The sequence below is a fragment of the Pan paniscus genome, chromosome 10 (genome assembly GCF_029289425.2).
Source record: "Pan paniscus chromosome 10, NHGRI_mPanPan1-v2.0_pri, whole genome shotgun sequence".
Taxonomy (NCBI): Eukaryota; Metazoa; Chordata; class Mammalia; order Primates; family Hominidae; genus Pan; species Pan paniscus.
The window spans coordinates 125,912,743-125,932,914 of record NC_073259.2 but is presented as its reverse complement, the minus strand read 5'-3'; the positions used below and the strand labels follow the sequence as shown (position 1 = coordinate 125,932,914).

Below are 20,172 nucleotides of genomic sequence, written 5' to 3'. Positions count from 1 at the left end.
ATTCTATAACACAGTGTGTGTAAATAAAGTCCCAAGAAAGAATTTATAAGGTCCTGCTGGAGCAGGTGGCATTTGAGGTGGGCTTTGGAGAAAAATTCAGATTTTCACGCATTGATGTGGTGGTGTATCAGTTAGCTACGGGTCCCCATAACGCTGTGTAACAAACACAAAACCCCAGTGGCACATAACATAAGCATTTATTGGCCATGCCTCTGGGATCAGCAGTAGATTGGTGGCTCATCTGATCTGGGATGGCCTCACTTATAGCCAATAGCCAGGCAAGAGTTGGCTGTCAACTGAGCTAGGATGGTTTTGGCTGGGACGTCTGGGAAAACCTGACTCTGCACCATGTAGTCTCTTATCCTTCAGCTGACTAGCCTGGGCACATTCTTATGAAGATGACAGGGGTCCAAGCCAGCAGGTAGAAGCACACAGGCCTCCTATTGGCCGAGGCAAGTCACATGGCCAGCGTCATTGAAAAGGCCTGGACACAGACTGCACCTCTTTGGTGAATTAACTGCAAAGTGACGTTGCAAAGGGTATGGACACAGGAGGGGTGTAAAGGATTCAGGTCATTTTTATAGCCTTCCTCAGGTGGGTATGGAAAGGACTTCCAGATAGGAGGAATCAGAGAGGTGACATTTGGGGTCCTGCATGTGTTTAGGGAATTTTCCCTTTTTTTTTTTAAATACAAGGTCTCGCTTTGTTGCCCAGGCTGTAGTGCAGTGGCATGAACACAGCTCACTGCAGCTTCGACCTCCCAGGCTCAAGCCATCCTCCCACCTCAGCCTCCTGAGTATCTGGGACCACAGGCACACAACACCATGCCTGGATCATTTTTGTATTTTTAGTAGAGACAGGGTCTTACCATGTTGGCCAGGCTGGTCTCGAACTCATGAGCTCAAGCGATCCTCCCACCTTGGCCTCCTAAGGTGCTGGGATTGCAGGTTTGAGCCACTGTGCCTGGCCCTGTTTAGGGAATTACATGGAAATGAATGAGGCAAGGAAGGAGAAATGGAGTAGGGTTAAGCCCTAAGTAATAGTTTAAGGAGTCAGAACTTTCTTTTGTAGGACAGTGTTTCTCCAAATGCATCAGTTTGATACCACCATCATACTTTTTGCCATATCTGTGTATTTTCTTTAAATCGACTCATTTAAAAAAAATTTTTTTTGAGACTGAGTATTGCTCTTGTTACCCAGGCTGGACTGCAATGGCATGATCTCGGGTCACTGCAACCTCCGCCTCCCGGATTCAAGCGATTCTCGTGCCTCAGCCTCCCGAGTAGCTGAGATTACAGGCATGCGCCACCATGCCCGGCTAGTTTTGTATTTTTAGTAGAGATGGGGTTTCTCTATGTTGGTCAGGCTGGTCTCAAACTCCCGACCTCAGGTGGTCCGCCAGGCTCGGCCTCCCAACGTGCTGGGATTATAGGTGTGAGCCACTGTGTCCGGCCGAATCAACTCAATTTTTTAACATACATGTATTTAAAAATTAAACTATGTGTAACTATTGTAATGGAAAACTAGTATCACTTGGCATAAATGGAAGGCAATGAAGAAAATAAATGCAATGTAACCCAAGTGTCATGAAATTGTGTTGCATATTGTTATCTGCCCAAGGCTCTGAGACTGTGTCCTGTGCTCTGTTATAAAGAGAGCAGTGGCCCATGCCTATAATCCCAGCACTTTGGGAGGCTGAGGCAGGAGGAGTGCTTGAGTCCAGGAGTTAGAGACCAGCCTGGGCAACCAAGTAAAGCCCGTCTCTACAAAAAATTAAAAAAGGCATGGTGTGGTGGCCCATGCCAGGCATGGTGGCACATACCTGTTGTCCCAGCTACATGAGAAGCTGAGGTGGGAGGATGGCTTGGGCCCAGGAGGTCGAGGCTGCAGTAAGCCATGATCATGCCACTGTACTCCATCCTGGGCGACAGAGTGAGAACTTCTTTCCAAAAAAAAAAAAAAAAAAAAAAGAGAGAGAGATTAGCAAGTGTTACAGAGGTTAGAGAGTTGTTAAAGACATAGTATCATTCAACAGAGACTGTCTCCTTGATATAGTCAGATGGCTGGAGAAAAATTTGGACAGAGAAGAAAGTGCTCGCTATGCTATATGATACGATGTTATTTAACACTACGCCTGGGTGCCACCTCTCAAGTTATCAGTGATACCTACAGTTGGGAAACACTACTATTCTCCAGCAGATGTTTGCATAAGGTAGTACCATGGTTCCACTGGTCCTGCCACTTAACTTCTGGTCTTAGCCTAGTTTTTCAATTTTCTGTGACTTTTTTAAAGGCACGAGGCATGACGTCACTGGCTTCCAAATTGATATTATCTCTTTCATTTAAGAAATTGAGCCTGGGCATGGTGGCTCACACCTGTAGTTCCAGCACCTTGGGAGGCTGAAGTGAATGGATTAGTTGAGCCCAGGAGTTCAAGACCAGCCTGGGTAACATGGCGAGACCCTGTCTCAGAAAAGAAAAGAAGTTGATAAAGGATGGTCATTTATTATTATTTTTTAAAGGGACCAGATCCTTATTTCTTTTGCAATATTTGAAATACAACATAGGCATACATAGATATAGAATAATGAACAGTAAAACGTCATTTATTCAGAAGAAAAGGCTGAGGAAAACCACTTGGTAAAAAGCCCGATTTGCAGATATTGCCAATGATGTAAGTTTGTATATCTTTCATGTAATTTCTATAAATAGGATGGATTAAATTAAACCCTACTAATTTCAAAATCAGAACTTAAATTACGAATTAGGAAGACACAGTTTTCTATCCGATTAAAAGTACATTATCTTGCAGTATAACTGTAACCTGTACTTTAAACAAACTAGATAAATGATATATTTGGCTTCTAAAGAATGTTTAGTAATTTAAACCTGATTAGTTTTTTATTTTATTTTTTAAATTAATTAATTATTATTATTATTGTTTGAGATGGAGTCTCGTTCTGTCACCCAGGTCCCTTATCTAGGATGAAGGCAGTGTCTTTGCAGACAGATGGTCAGACTGGGGTGGTCAGGGCTTCATTCTTGCCTTTGGTGTCTTTCAAAGGTCCATGTTCTGGTTCCAGTTGTGATCCCTCAAGATTCAAATGTTGAAATCCTAATCCTCAATGTCTCAGAATATGACCTTATCTGGAAATAGGGTTGTTGCAGATGTAATTAGTTTAGATGAGTTCATACTAGTCCAATATGGCTGGTGTCCTTGTAAAAAGGGAAAATTTGGACACAGTCACACATACAGGGAGAATGCTACGTGAAGATTGAAGTTTGGCTGCCACAAGCCACGGGATTCTCAGAAGCGAGGAGAGGGGCCTGTAGCAGGGCCTTCCGCAGTGCCTTCAGCGGGAGCATGGCCTCACCGACACCTTGATTTCAAACTTCTAGCCTCCAGAATGGTGAGACTGGAAATGTTTGCTGTTCGAACCATCCAACTTGTGGTACTTTGTTACAGCAGTCCTAGTAAACTAATGTAGCCCAGAACTCACCTTTTGGAGTAAATCTCAGTCCCTTCAGTGGATAATCTAGGCTATATATATATGTGTGTGTGTGCAATGCATGTATGTACACATATACACACATTTACATCAACATTTATTTTTATATCTATATGTATGGGGTAACTCTTCCCAAACCAATACCACAGGGTTTAGTCCAGCTTTTCCCATCCCACATCCGTGTCACTCTTCTCAGACAGGAAGAAAAATAATGCTCAGTAGATTTGTTTATTTGCTCAGTTTTCTGTATTTACCTAATCTCCCCACTTCATTGGGCCATTGCTATTTCTGGATGCTCTTCTTGGATGGTTGTCTCATGGGGCCCTGACCTCTGCTGGGGCTGCCTTTCCTCAGCCCCTCCCCTCTCCTCCAGGTAGAGTTGAACCACTTGCCCGGGTAAGTGCACAGGTGTGGTGGGCTAAATAACAGTCCCCCAATCATTTCTACCTCCTAATCCCCAGAAGTTGTGATTGTGTGACCATACATGGGAAAAAGGACTTTGCAGATGTAAGATAAGGATCTTGAAATGGGGAGATTGCCCTGGGTTGTCTGGGTGGGCCCCAGATCATTGCAAGGGTCTGTATAAGAGGGAAGTAGGAGGGTAAGGGGCAGTAGCAGGAGATGTGGTGATGGAGGGAGTGGAGTGATGTGGGGAAGGGGCCAGAAGCCAAGGCATGCGGGCGGCCTCTGATCACCGAAAAGGGAAGGAAACTGATTCTTGCCTGGAGCCTCTGGAAGGAACCAGCCCTGTTGACATCTTGACTTTAGCCCCGTGAGACTGATTTGGGACTTTTGATCTCCAGAACTGCTAGATCAGTATGTTTGTGTTGTTTTTAGCCACTTAGTATGTGGTTATTCATGACAGCAGCCACAGGAAACCAGTATACCAGGGATGCCAAGACTCCCTCAAGGAGGTGGACTCGATGTTCTTTCATTTCCCTATGAGTCAGGAGGCTTTAGCAACAGAAATCCAGCTCACTGCAGCTTAAGCAAAAGAAGAGAATTTATTAGCACACATCACTGCAGAGTCCAGGGAGATCTGGTTTCTCCGCTCACTGCTGGGGCTCAGATGATGGGTGTGGCTGGGAATGTGACTCCATCTCTTGGCTCTGCTGTCTTCTAAATGGGCTTCAGTGTCAGGAGGCTTCCAGATGGCAGCAGGGACGATGGTCCAGGCAGCTCTTGTCTTCCATGACACCACCTGGCAGCTCTTTAGGGTGTGCTATGGCTATGTCTTGAGTGCTTGGAAGAGGTCCTGGTGGGGTCTCAGTGGCCCAGTTGGATCCGTGATTGCCCTTGACCCAAGTACAGCTGTTTGGTGGGGCCTGGGTCACGTGCGCACCCTGCAGCTGTGATGGGGTGATACAATGGGAACAGCCTCACATCAGCCGGATGGACTGTGGGCCAAAGAAGGGAGGTTCCTTGAAAGAAAGTTGACATGTTCTTTTTGGTAAAAGGGGGAATGGAAGGCCGGGCGCGGTGGCTCACGCCTGTAATCCCAGCACTTTGGGAGGCCGAGGCGGGCAGATCCCCAGGTCAGGAGATCGAGACCATCCTGGCTAACACGGTGAAACCCCATCTCTACTAAAAATGCAGAAAATTAGCCAGGCGTGGTGGCAGGTGCCTGTAGTGCCAGCTACTCGGGAGGGTGAGGCAGGAGAATGGAGGGAACCCGGGAGGCAGAACTTGCAGTGAGCCGAGATCGCGCCACTGCACTCCAGCCTGGGCGACAGAGCGAGACTCCGTCTCAAAAAAAAAAAAAAAGGGGGGGTGGGGAATGGAGACTAGATAGCAAAAGCAACAGAAGCCCATGACAACCATCCCAGGCTCCAAGTTTTGTTTTGTTTTGTTTTGAGTGATGGTCTCACTCTGTCAGTTAGCATTGAGTGCAGTGGTATGATCATGGCTCACTGCAGCCTCCACCTCCTGGGCTCAGGTGATCCTCCCACCTCAGCCTCCTGAGTGAGGATTTTTATTTTATTTTATTTTATTTTTGTAGAGACAGGGTTTCACCATATAGCCCAGGCTGGTCTCAAACTCCTGGGCTCAAGCAGTCCTCCCGCCTTGGCTGCCCAGAGTGCTGGGGTTACAGGTGTGAGCCACGGCACCTGGCCCTCCGAATTTTTTGATCCTAGAATTCAGACTTTGTTCTTAATAAATGTTGGTTGACTGTGTTTTGAAATGCCACAGACACCTCCATACCTAATTCTAATTTTGTTTTATTTAATTATCTTTATTAAATACATTTTAAATTACAAAGATGATAATATAGGCCAGGTTTGGTGGCACTCACCTGTAGTCCTAGCTACTTTGGTGGCTGAGGCAGGAGGCTCTCTTGAGCCAGGGAGTTCAAGGCTGCAGTGAGCTATGATTGCACCACTGCACTCCAGCCTGGGCAATGGAACAAGGCCTTGTCTCTTAAAAAAAAAAAAAAAAAGATGATAATGTATTATATCTCAGGTAACTACTGAATGCATACAAAAAAATGTATATAAAGAAATACTTGACCCAAGTTAGAAGCCTGGAGTTTATTCTTCCAAATTGTTTTCTCTGCTCAGACACACAGGTATTGCCTTTCTTTGGTTAATGTTGTGAGATTTTACGAACTCAGCAATAAAAAACTTTCTTTTCTCATGTCATGGGATCCCTCCAGAAGCCTGGATTCAGGTCTATCTCATTTTAAAAGAGTTAATTTTGGGATGCTTTTGTAGGACTTACAGTTCAAACGGCACAAAAGAGTTTAAATAAAATGTTTCCCCCACCCTTTTTCCCCACCCTTCCTCTTCCCTCCCCTAAAGAATTGGGAGTCCTCGGCTGGGTGCGGTGGCTCATGCCTGTAATCCCAGCACTTTGGGAGGCGGAGGCGGGCAGATCCCCAGGTCAGGAGATCGAGACCATCCTGGCTAACACGGTGAAACCCTGTCTCTACTAAAAATACAAAAAATTAGCCGGGTGTGGTGGCGGGCGCCTGTAGTCCCAGCTACTCGGGAGGCTGAGGCAGGAGAATGGCGTGAACCTGGGAGGCGGAGCTTGCAGTGAGCCGAGATCGCGCCACTGCACTCCAGCCTGGGCGACAGAGTGAGACTCCATCTCAGAAAAAAAAAAAAAAAAAAAAGCTAATTGGGAGTCCTTGTGGACAGAGTTTCTATATTTACAAAGATATATACAGGGAAACATTTTCCTTATGAATGGGAGAGTATTTATTTTTATTTATCAGTGTACCCTGGAGACTGCTCTCTGGCAGTACAGAGCCTGCTTCGTGATTTGATTTTAGAGCTGTATAAGTTTCTTTGTTGGCTGTAGCGTCCTTTATGTAACGAGTCTCCTACTGATGGACTCGCAGAATGTTTGCAGTCCTTTGCTATTGCAAACAGAACTGTAGGGAAGTAGCCTCTTGTACAGTCATTCTGCACAGGATGGGTGTCTGTTGGAGGAGTTCCTGCAAATGGAATTGTTGGATCAAAGGATGTGTGCAGGCCGGGTGCGGTGGCTCACGCCTGTAATCTCAGCACTTTGGGAGGCCGAGGCGGGTGGATCACATGGGGTCACGAGTTTGAGACCAGCCTGGCCAACGTGGTAAAACCCCATCTCTGCTAAAAATACAAAAATTAGCCAGGTGTGGTGGCGCGCGCCTGTAATCCCAGATACTTGGGAGGCTGAGGCCAGAGAATTGCTTGAACTTGGGAGGTGGAGGTTGCACTGAGCAGAGATCACGCCATTGCCCTCCAGCCTGGGTGAAAGAGCGAAACTCCCTGTCAAAACAAAAGAAAACAAAAACAGAAAAAGACGTGTGCAATTGTGAGATCAAAAGGCCCTCCACTGAACTGGTACTAATGTGTGCCGCCTCCCCCAACCCCAAGCAAGATGCTAGAGCCGCCTGTTTGACCATCTTCACCAACGAGGTGGAAAGATGGGTGCCAATCTGGATCTCACTGTAGCGGAACCAGTCTTTAAAATAGAGTTGGCTGGGTTTAGGGTGGGGGTTCGTAGGGGGTTCTCGCCTCTCTTCCTTGTGTCACTGCCTCTGAGATGTGTCCTCTGTCCTCGTCTGTGTCTCCACAGAGCAAGCTGGTGAAGTACTTCAGCCGGCAGCTGTCCTGCAAAAAGAAGGTAGCCTTGCAGGAGCGCAACGCGGAGCTGGACGGCTTCCCCCAGCTACGGCACTGGTTCCGAATCGTCGATGTGCGCAAGGAGGTCCTGGAGGTGACCTGGGGGGCCCCTGTGTCCCCTGCCCCTTACTGGCCAGCAGCTACCCCCTGTGTTGCTCTTGAGCTGCAGGTTTCTGGCTGTGCCCAGCACAGTCCCTGGCACATAGCAGGCTCTCAATAAATATGTGCTGGACGAAAACATTCAGGATCACTGATGCTGTCTGAATGGGGTCATTGAGAGTGTGCTTCCAGAGTCAGTTAGAACCCTCCAGCTCTGCCACATATTCACAGAGTCACCTTGGCCAAATCACTTCACCTCAGTCCAGCGCTGTCCAGTGGAACTTTCTGCTACGATGGAAATATTTTCTATCTGTGCTGCCGGATGTGGTAGCCACCTGTGGTTAGGACATGTGATTGAGATTTTAAATTGTGTTTAACATTAATTAATGGGGCCCGTGGCTGCCATATCGAACAGTGCTTTCTTAGAGCATTAATATTACCATCTGTGAAATGTGCATAATGATTGTCATCTCTTCTTAAATAGCCGACATCATAGAATGAGATGATTTTTATAAAATGTTCAACTCAGCTGGGCGCAGTGGCTCATGCCTGTAATCCCAGCACTTTGGGAGGCCAAGGCAGATGGATCGCTTGAGCACAGGAGTTTGGGACCAGCCTGGGCAACATGGCGAAACTCCATCTCTACAAAAAATACAAAAATTAGCCGGGTGTGGTGGTGCATGCCTGTGGTCCTAGCTACTTGGGAGGCTGAGGGAGGAGGATCACCTGAGCCCAGGAGGTTGAGGTTACAGTGAACTATGATCATGCCTCTGCACTCCAGCCTGGGTGACAGAGTGAGACCCTGTCTCAAAAAACAAAAAACAAAAAAAACAGGCCAGGCGCGGTGGCTCATGCCTGTAATCCCAGCACTTTTGGTGGATCACTTGAGGTCAGGAGTTTGAGGCCAGCCTGGCCAACATGGCAAAACCCTGTCTCTACTGAAAGTACAAAAATTAGCCGGGCATGGTGGTGCACGCCTGCAGTCCCAGCTACTCGGGAAGCTGAGGCAGGAGAATAGCTTGAACCTGTGAGGCGGACGTTGCAGTGAACTGAGATCCCACCACTGCACTCCAGCCTGGGTGTAGAGAAAGACTCTGTCTCAAAAAAAAAAAAAAAAAAAAAAAAAGTTCAGCTCATATTCTGGCACCAAATAGCACTCAGTAGATGCCAGCCTGTTACTGTTGTGAGCATCTGACATCTTATGTCCGCTGTCAAAGATTAGACCACGTTCTTAACATCTTGAGGATCGTGAGATTTTCTTACCCCCTGGGATCCCAGAGACCGACTCATTTGCAGTGACAGGGCCAAGCCAAACCTAATAAAACCAGCGGACATCACTGCATCTTTCATGCCAGGCATTGTGCAAAGGGTTTTGCACTTAGGATCTCAACTGCTGAGACTGTTCAGCCTCCTCGCAATGACCTTTTGAGTAGGTGTGACTGTTATCCCCCTTGTACAGAGAGGGAAACTGAGGCTCAGAGCTAAGTGACTAGTCTAGCTGGTAAGTGGATGGGGCTAGCAGGATGTCCAGCTCAGATGGACAGCAAAGCTTTAGGTCAGAAGCACTGTGCATTAGCCTTGTTTTCCTGTTGCCTGGGTCCCCCAGAGCTGGGCAGAAGAGGAGCTTGCCTCCCTGCCAGTGAAACCAAGAGTCCTCTCTCGAGGCGCTCCCTGCTTCCTACTTGAAGAGGCTTCCTGTCTTTTTTAGACCTTGTCTGCAGGGACAAGAATCTCACCCAGCCCCACCAGATCTAAGAATCCCAAGTTAGAGGCAGCATCACCCCGCTCCATTCCTCCAGGCCCCCACCCCACCCCATCTTGCATATGCACATCAGACCATGCGCAATCTCCTATTTCCTTATTTCATTCCCAGTATGGCCAGATGAGTTTCTTGCAAATATCCTTAGAATGAATGGTCCTGTATAAGGACAGACAGTGTTGTATTTGCATGGCTCAGGGCATTTTTTTGGGAGGCTTCAGGATCATTTATTTATCAAGTGCCACTTGTGGGGGCAAATAAGGCAGAAACGATTCTAGACCAGGGGTGGAAAACTGGCAGCCCTCAAGCTGGTTCTGATATGCAGACATGTTGTTGTTGTTTGGTTAATATGATGTCAGGACATTTATTCTGAGCCAATACTTAAAAACCAAAAGAGTCTGTCTAAAAAACCCAGATCTCTGGCTTCACTTACAAAATCAGAAATGTTGACCATGCTGAATTGAGCTCCTGTCTGGCAGCGATTTGCTCATTTACCTGACCTGCAGGTACCTGAGTTTTGGCTCTTGCCTTAGTCAGTGAGCGTCTTGAGTCCAGGGACCCAGGGAGTGGGTGGGAGAAGACGTGGGGTTTCTGATCTTTGTCTGCAGTTCAGGTATGTGTCCACCAGAGGTCCCCTTTCTGTGAAGTGACTGAAGTATGGAGAAAGCTCCAAAGTAAAACAGCTGGGTTTGAATCCTGGCTCCATCAATGACTTGCTGTGTGACCTTAGGCAAGTGGTCTAACCTCTCTGAATTTTACTGTCCTAGTCTGTAAGTGGTGATGATAAAAGTGCCTGCTTTCAGTAGTTTTTGTGATAATAAAAGGAAATCTATCAAAAACCTTAAAACAGTGTTCCATCCATTTCAGCTATTATTATTACTGTTATTTTATCAAACAGAGGTGTGTCTGTCCTTTTGGCCCAGGTTTGTTAAGGGTTTCTCCATTTTTGATGTTATAAAAATGTTACTTTTATGATTTTTTTCTGATCTTAAGCTTTAGAGTAAATTGAAATATATACATATATAAATCATAAGATTAAAATGCACAAGTGAATCCAGAAGCAAAGAGGAGAATCCTTTTATGTTATGAATCACCCCCTTCAAACATGAGTCATTCTGTACCTTCAGATCCTGGACTGGGTGCAGTGGCTCAAGTCCGTAATCTCAGCACTTTTGGAAACCGAGGTGGCAGGATCACTTGAGGCCAGGAATTCGAGACCAGCCTGGGCAACATAGTGAAATCCTATCTCTACAAAAAAATTTAAAAATTAGCCAGGCATGTTGGTGCATGCCTGTAGTCCCAGCTACTCAGGAGACTGAGGTGGGAGGGTCGCTTGAACCCAGGAGTTTGAGGCTGCAGTGAGATATGATGGCCTCACTGCACCCCAGCCTGGTGACAGAGGGAGACCCTGTCTCTATTTAAGAAAAACAACAACCAGAAATAAACGGATCCTTGGTCATCACCTTTCTTAAAGGGGCCCACCAGCAATGTGTCCCTATTTGAGAAAGCCTCTAAGTGACTCCACTATTCTTCTCTCTCTGCCCCCTGCCTGCCCGGGTGAGTTGAAAAGGCACCATAGCTCATATTTTTGAAGATAATTTTTTGTACTGAGACAGTTTTCTTCTTTCTGGCTATCAGTTTAATGTGGGAGCTGTATCTTGTTGTAATACACAAACATGACCACAAGAGGGTAGATGTATTCCGCAATACTGCCCTAGAGTCACCATCTGTAGGCTATTTCACCCTTATTTACTTTCGGAGGCTGAGGTGGGCAGATCACCTGAGGTCAGGAGTTTGAGACCAGCCTGGCCAACATGGTGAAACCCTGTCTCTACTAAAAATACAAAAATTAGCCAGGCGTGGTGGTGGGTGGCTGTAATCCTAGCTACTTAGGAGGCTGAGGCAGGAGAATCGCTTGAACCCGGGAGGTGGATGTTGCAGTGAGCTGAGATCGTGCCATTGCACTCCAGCCTGGGAAACAAGAGCGAGACTGTCTCAAAACAAACAAACAAACAAATAAACAAAAAACAAAAAAAGGCAAAAAACCCTTAAGTAATAACAATATATGTTAAAATGTTGAGTAGTAAGTGCTATAAAAGAAGACTCATATATACATACAGATACAGATGCATAAATGTAGAAGCTTAACAAATTTTGAGGTGTGTCCCTATGACGGTCTAGGGAGACACTGTTTTGGGAACATGGGGTGGCAGTGAAAGTTCACCTGCCCAACACGTTAAGTTGGGAATCCTACCTTTTCTAGGTCCCTTTCCCCCACTCCACACTATGCTCCAGTGTTTCTGCTTTGCCTTAGGATGCAAAGCCATGCCCCGTGGGGCTCAAAAACAAACCTAGTTTCATTTCCAGCACGGGGCATGGACTTTCAGCCCCTTTTCCATTAGGGTTTCTGAAGACCAGTGTGAGCCCTAGACCCTGCAGCCAGAGAAGAGAGGAAGCAGAGAGAGAGTGGGACCCAGCCACCAGCACACCTGCTTTGTCCTGTGCTTGCTCTGAGTTTGTGCTGGATTTTAGATGAGTCCCTGCAGAGTGGGAGGCACTGAGAGCCATGCAAACATGAAAAAATGGGGCCCTGCCTTATAAACATTCGAGAGACAGGCACAGTGTTGACGCCAGACAGGGTAGTAATTATAATAGCACTAAGCACCTGCGCTACCTTGCCAAGTATGGGCACTTAGGAGTCCCACTTTACAGATGAGCAAAGTGAGGCCCAGAGAGGTTGAGCGACTGGTCAGAGGTTATCTAGATAATGAGTGGCAAACCCGAGATTCGGAGACCCCACTGTCATGCAAAGCGTTTACACTGCGGAGTGTTCTCCTCTAGGCACCACTACAGGGCAGCATGGAGGCAGAGATGCTGTTTCTGTCCCACGGTTGACAATCCTTCTCCCTTCCTCTAGGAAATCTCCCCCGGCCAGCTGAGCCTGGAGGACCTCTTGGAGATGACGGATGAACAGGTGTGCGAGACTGTGGAGAAATACGGAGCCAACCGGGAGGAGTGTGCCCGCCTCAACGCCTCCCTCTCCTGCCTCAGGAATGTCCACATGTCAGGTGAGCAGGCCCTGGGGCCGGGGATGTGGAGACTTGTCCCCAGCACAGCTGCCGCGGTCCCTCGGCATCCCGTGCCCGCCACTGCAGGCCAGGACGAGACAGAGTCAACCCTGGGGGGCAAATCCGAAACGCAGGAAGAGGCAGCGTGGACCTGGGATTTGGAGGCCGGAAGACACCAGCAAGGGCAGCTCTTGGATTTGAACTCTTGCCCCAGGAAGACCCGCTGAGGTTTAGGGTATCTGGTTCTGGATAATTAGGGTCCAGATATGAAAATATTGAGTGTGAATAGGAGACCACGGTCTTTTTACTTTAGACATGCTGACGTGCCTTTGCATTTTGGGTTAATGTCTAGCTTCTAATTTTTTTTTTAACAGAAGTAATTTGCATTAATTGTAACATAAACCAGAAAATAGATTTAAAAAAATCACCCTAAACTCCACCCTCTAGGTAACTGCTCTTGTTATTTTGGTACAATTTTTCCTGACAAATGGATATATGTATACTTTTAAAAATAGAATTAGAATTATCCACACATATTGCTTAAATTTTTTTTTTTTCACCTAATAAAATAACCTCTGTGACTTGTTCTATCAGTTTGGGGCCCAAATATATTGTCATTCCTCCTGGATCTTTTCCATTAATTGCTCAGATACCTGTTTGTCTTTATTAGCAGAACATCAGATATCATCTTCCTGAGGCTTCCTGCTTCTCTTTAGCCTCATGATTTTTCTGCAAATTCTGGGGCCTTTCTGTCCCAAGGGATCCGCTCTGCACACGCCAGCCACAGAGAAGTGTTAGTGGCCATCAGCACTGTTGTTTCAGTTCCCACCACAAGGTGTCACTGTTGAGCATCAGTCTGGCAGAGTCCGGTGGAGGCTCACAGATGCCCTTGCTTGATTCAACCTGCTCTATTCAACAAGCATTTGTTGAATATTGTTCTAGACCTGGAGAAGTCTTCTAATCTGAGTGGCTATGGGGTGCCAACAGGGCTGAGGAGGCAGCGGTGAACAAAAGAGAACATACTTGAAACAGGTCATTGGCCCAGTCCTCCATGCGTGCCCTTTTGTATTTTTTCTTGCTGGCAGATCCTGATTCAGGTACAGTCAGCATCAAAAGGGACCATGCGGCCGGGCACACTGGCTCACGCCTGTAATCCCAGCACTTTGGGAGGCCAAGGCAGGAGGATCTCTTGAGCTCAGGAATTCCAGACCAGCCTGGGCAACATGGCGAAACCCCGTCTCTACACAAAATACAAAAAAATGTGCCATGTGTGGTGGCACACGCCTGTAGTCCCAGCTATTCGGGAGGCTGAGGCTGGTGGATCACTTGAGCCCAGGACATTGATTGAGGCTGCAGTGAGCCATGATCACACTGCTGCACTCCAGCCTGGGTGACAGAGCAAGATCCTGTCTCAAAAATAAAATGGGGGGCAGACCATGCACTGGGGGCTGTCTTATGCGTTGAAGGATGTTTGGTTAGAAGCATCCTTGACCTCTGCCCATGAGATACCAGTAACATCCCCCAACTCAAAGTCATGACACATGGAAATATCCCCAGATATTTCAAAATGTTCCCAGGGAGGCAAAATCACTCCTGGCTGACGAGCTGTAAAGGTCATGTTACTCTTTACCTCTAGCACAATGGTGTTGACTCACCCAACATGAGTGTGGCTGACAGGGAGGGGCCTCTCAGTCACTCAGTACATACAAAATCTGCTCCAAAGGTGACTTTCTCTCTTTACCCACAGTGAGAAGCAGATGGCAGTTTTCTCTCTTCAAAAAAAAATTGCAGGCTAGGCATGGTGGCTCACACCTGTAATCCCAGCACTTTGGGAGGCCAAGGTGGGAGAATTGCTTGAACCCAGGAGTTTGAGACCAGCCTGGGCAACATAACGAGACTCTACCTCTACCAAAAAAAGAAAATTAGCTGGGTGTGGTGGCATGCGCCTGTAGTCCTAGCTACTTGGGAGGCTGAAGTGGGAGGATTGCTTGAGTCCTGGAGGTCAAGTCTGCAGCAAGCTGAGATAGTACCACTGAACTCCAGCCTGGGCCACAGAGTGAGGTCCTGTCTTAAAAAAAAAATTGCACCAAATTATAGTGTTATGTCATAAACATCTTCCTTTGTCAATAAATGCATTCACTTCTTATTTTTAATACCTGAATACTAACAATTTATTCAACCAATCTCCTATTTTTGGAAATATCCATATTTTTCCTATCATAAGCAACGCTGCTGTGAATACCCCTGAGTGTTATCTTTGGGGACCCCCGTGGCTATTTCTTTACAGTGAATTCATAGGAGAGGGGTCTTGCAGTGAAACATTTGCATATTTTGGCCGGACGTGGTGGCTCACACCTATAATCCCAGCACTTTAGGAGGCCGAGGCCGGTGGATCACCTGAGGTCAGGAGTTTGAGACCAGCCTGACCAACATAGTGAAACCCCATCTCTACTAAAAATACAAAAATTTAGCTGGGCTTGGTGGCGCATGCCTGTAATCCCAGCTATTTGGGAGGCTGAGGCAGGAGAATCTCTTGAACCTGGGAGGTGGAGGTTGCAGTGAGCTGAGATTGTGCCACTGCACTGCAGCCTGGGTGACAGCGAGACTCCATCTCAAAAACAAAAAACAACAACAAAAAACCCATATTTTAAAAATTATGGTGAACATTGTCATATATCTTTCCAGAAAGTTTGTACCAATTTATGCCCGCACAATGCCTGACAGTGAGCATTTGAGGTTAGGTTTTTAATTGCTTTTCAGAATTCACGTTGTCTCATCCCAGAGGCACTACTGAGGTTGGCAGCATCCTTAAAAGTAGAGTGAGATTCCAGTTTCCATGAGAGAGGCATTTATGTCAGCCTTATGGGGAAGAATAGTCATTTTTTTGTGACATTCTAGGCTGTGCGAGACCATGAAAGTTCTGGTACTCCGATTTTTATTTATTTATTTATTTATTTTTGAGACAGAGTCTTACTCTGTCGCCCAGGCTGGAGTGCAGTGGTGCGACCTCGGCTCATTGTAACCTCCACCTCCTGGGTTCAAACAATTCTCCTGCCTTAGCCTCCCGAGTAACTGGGACTACAGGTGCATGCCACCACGCCCAGCTAGTTTTTTGTATTTTATTTTAGTAGAGACGAGGTTTCACCGTGTTGCCCAGGCTGGTCTTGACCTCCTGAGCTCAGGCAATCCGCCTGCCTTGGCCTCCCAGAGTGCTAGGATTACAAGTGTGAGCCATCACACCTGGGCTTGTCCTCTGATCTTTTAAAAAATTTTTTTGATCCAGATGGACAGTACAATTTATATTGTGACCCCCCCCCACACATAGGTACACATACACGCACACACACAGCTACACATACACATACACAATTATAGCATGTTTCATGAAACAATACTCCTCCTTCTTATGCATGATGAAGATGTTGTAAATTCATTCCTGTTCTGTTCTATATCATTTAGTAGATGCTAGTAATAGCCACTTTCTTTTTTTTTTTTTTTTAAATGGAGTCTCTCTGTTGCCCAGGCTGCAGTGCAGTGGCATGATCTCAGCTCACTGCAACCTCCACTTCCTGGATTCAAGTGATTCCCTTGCCTCAGCCTCCTGAGTAGCTGGGACAACAGGCATGCGCCACCATGCTGAGCTAATTTTTGTATTTTTAGTAGAGGTGGGGTTTCCCTATGTTGGCTAGGCTGGTCTCAAACTCCTGACCTCAGGTGATCCATCCGGCTCGACCTCCCAAAGTGCTGGGATTACAGGTATGAGCCACCGTGCCTGGCCTGCCACTATTTTTTGTTTTTTGAGACAGGGTCTTGCTTTGTCACCCAGGTTGGAGTACAGTGGTGTGATGTGATCACAGCTCACTGCAGCCTCGACCTTCTGGGCTCAAGCAACTGTCCCACCTCAGCCTCCCCAGTAGCTGGGACTACAGGTGCATGCCACCACACCTGTCTAATTTTCGTGGAGACTAGGTTTCGCCTTGTCATTGCCCAGTTTGGTCTCGAAACCCTGGGTTCAAGCAGTTCTCCTGCCTCGGCCTCCTAAAGTGCTGGGATCACAGGCATGCGTCCCCATGCTTGGTCAAGCAGCACTTTCATTACACACCTCACTATCGTTTGAACCTACACTGATCCCCTACCTCCACATAGGCCTCCCTCTGGACTCTTCCCAGGCTGCTAAGACTCAGTCTTCTATGTCCTGCCTCAGATGCCAGCCTTAGGGCCACTGGGACCTTGAAAGCAATGACCAAATGCTCCATTTTAACCCATTCCTACAGCGCTTAGCACTGAAGTCAGCTCAACTCAGACTTCTTAGTAAAGAATTGTGTACCCAGTTCTGATCCTTAACACTGTACTTCATGTATGCTGTTCCTGCAGGAGATGGTGCCACTTAAAAACATTTTAATGCTTACCTGTTTTGGGGAGCAATTTGTTTTTAAATGAATGCCTCTCTTTTCCACTAGACTGTAAGCTGCAAAAGGGCAGGGATCATACTTGTTTCTGCTCACTATTCAATTCCCAGGATGAAGATCAATATCTAGCACATAGTAGCGGTTCAATACATATGTATTTTTTTTTTTTTTTGAGATGGGGTCTTGCTTTGTTGCCCAGCCTGGAGTGTAGTGGCGCAATCTTGGCTGACTGCAGCCTCTACCTCCTGGGGTCAAGTGATCCCCCCACTCAGCCTCTTGGGTAGCTAGGACTACAGGCGTGTGCCACCCTGCCTGGCAAACTTTTCTGTATTTTTTGTAGAGATAGAGTTTTGTCATTTTGCTCCAGCTGGTCTCGAACTCCCGAGCTCAAGCAATCCTTGAAAACTTACCAGTGGCTTAAAGAACACAGTCTTCCTCATGGATTGGAAAACATCCCAGGGTTTGGCTCCTACTTGAAGTCCTACCATTCACATTTTCCCTTCAAGCCCTAAATATCTGCTAAATTCATGAATTACTTAGAGTTTTCTAGATGAGGCTTGGATTTCACATCTTGGTACTCACATCCCTCTGCCTAGAATTTTCTTTCCTTTTGTCCTTCTGGTGAATCCCTGCTCTTCCCCAGGCCCAGTGCAAAGCCTGGTTCTCTATGAGGCCTTTCCTGGGCTCTGCAAACTGAGCTGACCTCTTGCCTTGGCTACCGGAACAGCAGATACTTCAGTGACCACCAGGTCTACACCGCTGAGCCCCTCCCTACCTCTGAAAAGCTGTGTGATGTGCTTGCTATTAATGTCCACCAGGGGGAACCAGTGAGCCATCCTCAAAGTATCCTTCGTGTTTAGAATTCCCTCCTTCCCTCAAAAATAATAATTGGTTCCTTGAAGCTTCTAACCATCTTGGGAGTTGGATGGCTTCCCTTTACTCTAACTAAAAATGTTATCCCAGACTGAGGAATAAACTAGTATCTTTCCCATCATACTCTTACTTCTTGAGGGTGATATTGTATTCATCTTAATAGCCCCAGCTCAACCCAGAGCTGGCGTTTCCTACAGTGATGAAATCAGGTTTTTAAAATTCTGGCCCAAAGTAGGGCTGGATGCATGTTTGTTAAATGACAGAAGACAAGTTGTATTGAGGAACTCATATGGAGACCAAGGATATGGCAGCAAGGCTGCTTTGTGCCTGGCCAAGAATGTCATCTCTTTCTCTCTCTCTGTCCCTCTCTGTCTCTGACTCTGTGTCTGTCTGTTTCTCTCTCTCTCTTTCTCAGAGGATGGAGGTAGCTTTATTTTAGAGATGTTAATGCTAATCTTAGTTTTCTCCTTGGGTTTTAGGGATATCTTTATTTTCCAGTGCCCAAGGAGCCCCGAAGATAGGAAATCTTAACTCATTTTTCTCTTCTCATAGCTTGTTAGATCACCCTTAGCCTGAAACCAAAGAATACTCATTCATTCATTTAGCAAGATCAAAGGATCCCAGAGCCAGGATAGCTTAACCTTTCCTTATCGTGGCAGCTATGTCCTGAAACAAAAAAACCATTATTCACTCATTCAACGAAATTGGTTGCATGGTTATTCTATGCCAGGTGCTCTTCTGATCTCTAGAAATGCGTGCTGAGGTGTGTGTCTCCATAAAGTTTACTTTCTAGTGTGGGGGGCTGGGGCACAGACAATGAATTATTGTCTTAATGATCACGTACCTTATGCAGTGTGTGAGAATAAGTGCTGTGGATTAAAGAAGACGTGCAGCAGGCTAAGCGGGGTTGGTAGTGCCCTCTGGAATGGAGGGACTGGTCATCATATTAAATAAGGTGGCTAGGGCAGGCTCCGTTCTCTTTCTCCTTTCTCCTTCTTAGTCCTCAATCATCTTCTAGGAGTATGGAATCTGGAGTCCAACAAACTTGGGTTTAAGTTCTGGCTCTGCCACCTATTAGCTGTGTGATTGTGGATAGGACATATTATGATTCTGTGCTTTGTTTCCTAAGCAGCAGGATGGGGATGATGATCATGTGGGCCACAGTGGTTGCTGGGAGCATTACATGAGATGATACAGGCAAATCACCACCACCACCATCACTATTGTTAGCACCGTCACCATCATCACCACCATCATCACCATCACCACCACCACCACCATCACCATCACCACCATCACCGTTGTTACCACCATCACCACCCACCACCATCATTACCACCTTCATCGCCATCACCATCACCAGGCTCCTCCAGCCTTTTTCTTCCCCCAGCTCACTTTTCTCCACTTCTCCTCATCCTCCTCTCTTTTTTCCTCCAAGGGGCCCTTCCAAGGGGCTTCAGCCTTTCTAATTAAGCACTCTCATTCTTTGTTTCCCTTCCCTCTGAGCCACGGTCTCCCTCAGCACTGCTGTTTCTTTTGAGACTACTCCCCTTCTGTCTGGCTTGATTGTTCTCCAGAGGTAACCTACCATTCCCTGGCCACAAAAATAGAGGCAAAACCTCAAACCAGTTTTCTCTGGGCACAGCCCTAGTTTTCCTCCGTGGTTACTACAGAGCTGAGGTCCTAGGGTGAAACTGATTTGGCTGCAGGAAGAGCACATTCTCACCATTCGTCTCCATCTCCCACTCCATTCCAAAACTGGGAACTTCAGCATCTGAGGACAGCAGGGTCCCTTCCTAGACCTTCCTGTCCTGGGCCACAGCTGTCTTATCAGAAGAGAGCCTGGCGGAGATGTGGCCCAGCTATCAGAGTGCTGTTGCTGTGGCCTTCTTCCTCTTCTCTGCTGTTCTTTTTCTCTCTCTCCTCTTCTTTTTGGCATTTTGATGGTTTTCAGCCTCATAATTTGTGGTCATCTGTATCTTTCCTTTCCCAAGGAAAAACCTCTGGTCAAGATAATAGAAGATCTGTGTTGTGGATATTGTTTTCCTTTTTTAAAATGAATATGCTTATGTAAGGATAATGGGAGATATTGCTTTCCTTCCTCCTCACCTTCCTTCTTTTCTACCCTTCCCTCCTTTTCCCCCTCCCACTTGTGTTTATCAAGCACTTTCTCTGCATCTGGCACACACGGTGTTGGGTTCCAGGGCTCAGGGACTTTCTCAGGACTTCAGGGTTGAACTGAGACCTGAAGAGGAGGGGAAGTCTTAATGACTGGGAGTGATGGAAACACTCAGAAGTGCCTTGAGACGGGAGGGAGGGGAGCATCCCAGGCACAGAGAGAACAGT

The 20,172-nt window shown here is 46.7% G+C and overlaps 1 protein-coding gene across 2 annotated transcripts in view; it reads left to right on the top strand.

Annotated features, from left to right (window-relative positions):
* KSR2 (kinase suppressor of ras 2) overlaps positions 1 to 20,172 on the top strand; it is a 518,358-nt gene that overhangs the window by 100,718 nt on the left and 397,468 nt on the right. For both annotated transcript variants that reach the window (XM_063593706.1, XM_063593707.1), the window contains 2 exons: positions 7,572 to 7,712; positions 12,394 to 12,544. In XM_063593706.1, the coding sequence (XP_063449776.1) occupies positions 7,572 to 7,712; positions 12,394 to 12,544 (292 nt within the window). The remainder of the gene's footprint in view (positions 1 to 7,571; positions 7,713 to 12,393; positions 12,545 to 20,172) is intronic.